At 37.6% G+C, this 4,905-nt stretch overlaps 1 protein-coding gene across 1 annotated transcript; it reads left to right on the forward strand.

Annotated features, from left to right (window-relative positions):
• Positions 1-471: 471 nt before the first annotated feature.
• On the forward strand, positions 472-4,655 carry LOC101308888. Its single transcript, XM_004303139.1, has 5 exons — positions 472-671; positions 1,795-2,647; positions 2,748-2,842; positions 2,945-4,180; positions 4,317-4,655. Exons 2-5 carry the CDS (start codon positions 1,828-1,830, stop codon positions 4,344-4,346), a joined length of 2,181 nt encoding a protein of 726 aa, XP_004303187.1. The 5' UTR covers positions 472-671; positions 1,795-1,827; the 3' UTR covers positions 4,347-4,655.
• Positions 4,656-4,905: the final 250 nt, after the last annotated feature.

The following is a 4,905-nucleotide window of genomic DNA, read 5'->3' on the forward strand; positions in this document are numbered from 1 at the left end:
TGTCGGATTATTTGTTTGTGAACTTAAGAACATGTCTTTTCATTTTATTTTATTTTTATTTTTTTATCAAACAAATAACTGAAATGTTACAACAAGTGACTCACGACTTCTTATGATGTTCTTTTTTTTTTTTTTACATAATTTTTCTGTCTATGTTTCTAAGATTGACCGAGACTTTTGTGATCACTTTGATAACGTTATGAATCGAATGCAGGTAAAGAATCCTCAACATCGACGCTTAACCAGTAAGCCGCTTACAGTGGTTTGTGGATCACTAGTCTATCACTACATAATTTGAAACTGTATTAAAGTCCTCTTTCAGTCAACTCAGAACATCTTACATACAAAAAATAGAATTAAAAAGTAGAAATAAAAATAAAGAAGAAATGTAATTTTTAAATTTGTCTTCTTTCCATTATCGGGGCGGGTAAGCTCTCTGCTCTCAGCAGCCAAAGGAATTTAACACAAAGCGTACACACCAGTGTCTCTCTCTCTCTAACCCCTTCCTTTCCTTCCTTCCCCTTTATTCTATTCTTTGTCCCTCAAATTTCTCTGAATTTCAAGCATATTGATTCTCTCCGTCTTTGTTGGCATGTCTTGCATTCCCTAATCTCTCCCACAACCCTATTCCCAATTGCTTCTTCTTCTTCTTCTTCTTCCTCATATCTCAGGTCAGCTTCTTCTCTCTTTCTCTTTACTTTTCTCTATTTTCTTTTTTTCTTTTTTATTTATGGAAAAGAATATATGTGCACTGAGCAGTGATTTTCTGGTTGACTTGTTCTTGCGAAATCTTGATTTATTCTTTTTTAGATAACTTTGATGGATTTGGCTTCAGTAATGGTACATAATTTAGTATAAATTCATGAATAGCTTGAATTTAGGTTACATAGTAATGCGGGTGAAAAATATAGGTGGGATTCGGTGGGGGATTATGGGCCTTTTGTGGTAGAGAAGTGTAGCTAAGAACCAAGAATTTGATGGGGTTGATATGAATTCTTGCTGGTTTATCAGAATATTAGAAATTCTATCCATTTTGAGCTGTGTTGTTTTCTGGGTATTTGACCAAACCAACAAGGACCTGTCTCTTTCACAGAGTATATGTATACTATTCAAAGCTTCCCATTTGAGTTTCCTGAGAAATCAACAACAGCAAGCAAAATGATATTCCATTTTATTCTTCATTACAATGCTCCCCTGTTGCATTCGGGGTAATTAGTGGAACTTTTCAGTTTGATTGCTTTATGCCTTTTTGCTTTCATGGGGTTTCAGATGAGTGGAAGTGTTAACTGGCACATTGGTCACAATTATTGAATAGTGGGTCTCAAACACTTATTTGATACTAACTTTATATTTGTTACTGGGTTCATATGAAAAGTATTGAGATGCCACTTCTTCATGAATTCAGGGGTTATCGTTGGGAGGCCAAAATCATAGAACAAGTTCACATGTTATGAATTAGATACTATTATTATGTATTTATGTATACATGAGAATCAAGTTCATTTCATGAAAATTGAAGAAGTGATAAGTAATAACTCTGTTTTGATGGAAATATAAAAATGTTAAGTAGTTGTTGAATGTATGATATTGCTTGGATCAGTTGGATGTCAAAGAGGGTCTGAAGGTTTTGTTATCCTTGAATCAACTTTTATTTCTGTATTTAGACTTGTTTGACTGAAGTATTGGCAACTGTTACAGTATGCTTAGTGGACTGCTTTGTTTATTCTCTCCCCTGTTGTGATTCTACTTCCTTATTTTCTCCGTTGTGCTGCCATTTAATTAGATGCTTTGCAGGCAAGGAACACGAAATACAAGATACTAACTCTCATGGAAGAAAATCAGTTGAATTTTAACCGCCCACTCCTATCTGTGAGACGGTACTCAGCGACAACTGTTTCCTCAGAAGCTGATGACAAAAGGAAGACAGCTAAATCACAACCAAAACTACCTCCTCTCCCTGCTTACAAGTCAGAACTGAAATCAGGGCCAGTAAGGAACCCGGGAACTGTTCCATTTATATGGGAGCAAATCCCAGGAAGACCCAAGGATGAAAGTATACCAAAAAATCATGCTCTTGAAGGATCTCAGGTTGCACCAAGGCTTCCGCCTGGAAGGGTCTCAAAGGTTAAGAAGCAAGGGTTGGATAAAGGTTCTAAAGGTACAACAGCTGCTCAATCCCAAAATGGAAATATTCTTTCCAGTTCTCATACTATATCAGCCATGGAGAGAAAAGTAGATATTAAAGAAGAAACATCTAAGGAGCGGAAGGGGGAAAGGACTGGTTCAGAGAATGGTGATGAGACCTATTTAGATGCACTTTCTAGAACTGAATCAGCCTATATGAACTGCAGTGTAAGTGGTTTAAGTGGACTGGATGGTCCAGATATCATACCCTGTGGAACATTCTCAACAGATCCACAGACACGCGATTTCATGATGGGTCGGTTCTTGCCTGCAGCAAAAGCAATGGCTTCAGAAACACCTCACAATGCTCCTAGGAAGCACCCTGTGGCTAGAGAGCAACCAATTTCCAGAGAGGAACCAAGAAGGGTTAAAAAGATAATGACTGGGGATAAGCAGCATCAATCTAATCAATATAGGCCAGTTTATATTCAAGATATAGCTCAGGAAGCACGTGAGGATGAAGGTAATGATTATGAAGGATCTGAAAATTTTTAAGATACAGTTTTTGGATATTTCCTGGTTTTGTCTAAAGATTTCCTTGTACTTTTTAAATCATGTTCCAGGGATGAGAATGCCGGTGCAATTACCCATTTATTCGGTTTGTAGAGTGCTCGGTAACTCTTCTTATGCTGGTTCTCACACTGAAGCTGAAAATAAGGTATTCATCCTTCTCTACTTTTTTTCTATCTTATTTTAATGTTTTCCATTTGTTATTATAAGGTCAAGAAGATTTTTGAATGTTACCTGTTTGTTTCTCTAGCATGGTGGGACTGGCGTATATAGAGAAAGATTAATTAGTCGTGATCAAGAAGCTGGGCTGCATGAAGATAACATTGATTTGAAACGTGAATCCGACCAGATCAGTAACAGAAGTGATGGTCTGCCATTAGATGGGTCATCAGTAAACAGGCGTTTGCAGGGTAGTGGCATATCACCCTACCGTAGGGAATGTTCTCAGTCTATCCTTCATGACGGAAAATGTTTTCTAGGTATTCCTGAGAAAGCTAAGCGTTCCAAGGAGACTAGTAGCTCGGATAAATATAGAAAAGGCTGCAGGTTTCTGGAACGTTTGTCTAGTGAGAATGCTGAATGGGAAGCACGCATAGGAAGTCCTGTGGTTGAGAAGACACTGTATGTTGATTCTGTTCAGACAGTAAAATCTTCAAGTTCAAATTCATTTTTCTCAGATATAAAGGGCGAGATAAAGGGACTTATCGATTACAAACGGAATGATTTGGACATTCCTGAAAGAAGTGAAGTGGAAGAAACTCTATTGGCAGATTGTACATTTCAAGATATTGAACACTTGGGGAATGTGAATGAGAAGGCAGCAGTTCAGTCTAAATGTTTGGACTTTTCGAAATCTAGTTCTCTGTCTTCTGCTGGAAAATCATATTGGGATGTGCAAAAAATCACAAGAAATGGCCGTCTACAGGATCAGAAGGATTATAACAAACTGGCAATCTCAGAAGTGGCCAACAAAGAGGAGGTTAATTTTGAAAGCCAACTGTTGGATAATTCAGATGATCCAGAAAATTGCCACGGCCTTACTGAGGAATGTATTAGGTTGACAAGCGTGAAGCTGGCTGATGAGGAGAACACTGATTTAAAAATCCTAGAGCGTAAGACTTCAGATACTGATGACATTTCTCATGGCCTAGTTCAAAATTCTATTACATTGATCCGCTCAAAAGTGGGCAAGAAGGGGAAGATTGATTTAGAAAGCCAACGTCTTGTGACACTTGGTAATCAAGGAAGTTCTGAGGGTGAAAATACACGACTACCTCTTGGACCCCCTTTACCAAAATCACCGTCAGAGTCGTGGCTAAAGCGTACCTTGCCTACCATTTCCTCCAGGAATTCAGCTTCACAGTCTTCTCTTGGTTCACGCATTTATACCAGCAGTCCTGTTTCTAAGATATCCTCTCTTGATCCCAAGTGGGAGACTATTGTCAGAACTTCTAATGTGCATCACGGGCGTTCGCGGTTCTCTGAGGTAGATCTTTACAGTAGTTTTCCTATGACTGACGAACAAAAAGAAAGACTCATATTAACGTCTTCCCTTACATTTGTGGGGAGAATCTGTTGTTTATGTTACTCATTTTTTGATTTCTTTGTTTTTCTTTTACCAGGAACTTCTTACACCTATACCAGAAGCTTAGATTGTGGAACTTTCATCTGAAGCTCAACAGCTTATTCATATGCCTTGGTTGAATATCTCTCTTGATGGGCTTAAAGGCGCTAAAATTTTCTTTTTCACTTCTTAAATGATTTAATCTCTAAAGGTTTCTATACCCCGAACTTAGGAAACTGTACATGACAAGCCCATCTCTGATCCTGTAATTTTCTTGTAAATCATAGTTTTTGTGTCTTTGAACTTGAAGTTTGTTACTGTACTGGGATTCTTGTATAAAGGGAAGCAGTAGCTGTAATTTGTTTATAAAAAGAAAGATAATAAAAGGGATTTGATGCTACAGTGAGTGAGCCATGTGGATTATCTGTCAAGCATATGAAGCAGAAAATTCTTTTCTTATATGTTCTTACATATGGATCGTATTTATGGATACACTTGGGAGTTCAAACTCAAAAAATCCATAATTCTGGCTTGGATGGAATTTCTTGGTATACAAGTTCAACATATTGACTTTTCGCATTGTTGTTAGAGTCAACCTCAAACGAATGTCAGCAAATGTGATTTGTACATTTTGCATTAATCATACA

This window comes from Fragaria vesca, linkage group LG6 (genome assembly GCF_000184155.1).
Source record: "Fragaria vesca subsp. vesca linkage group LG6, FraVesHawaii_1.0, whole genome shotgun sequence".
NCBI classification, from domain to species: domain Eukaryota; kingdom Viridiplantae; phylum Streptophyta; class Magnoliopsida; order Rosales; family Rosaceae; genus Fragaria; species Fragaria vesca.

Coding starts and splice junctions, on each gene's coding strand:
- LOC101308888 (XM_004303139.1), top strand. CDS start 1,828: ATGGAAGAAAATCAGTTGAATTTTAACCGCCCACTCCTATCTGTGAGA. Junction 2,648..2,747: donor GGAAGCACGTGAGGATGAAG/GTAATGATTATG, acceptor ATCATGTTCCAG/GGATGAGAATGCCGGTGCAA. Junction 4,181..4,316: donor GGCGTTCGCGGTTCTCTGAG/GTAGATCTTTAC, acceptor TTCTTTTACCAG/GAACTTCTTACACCTATACC.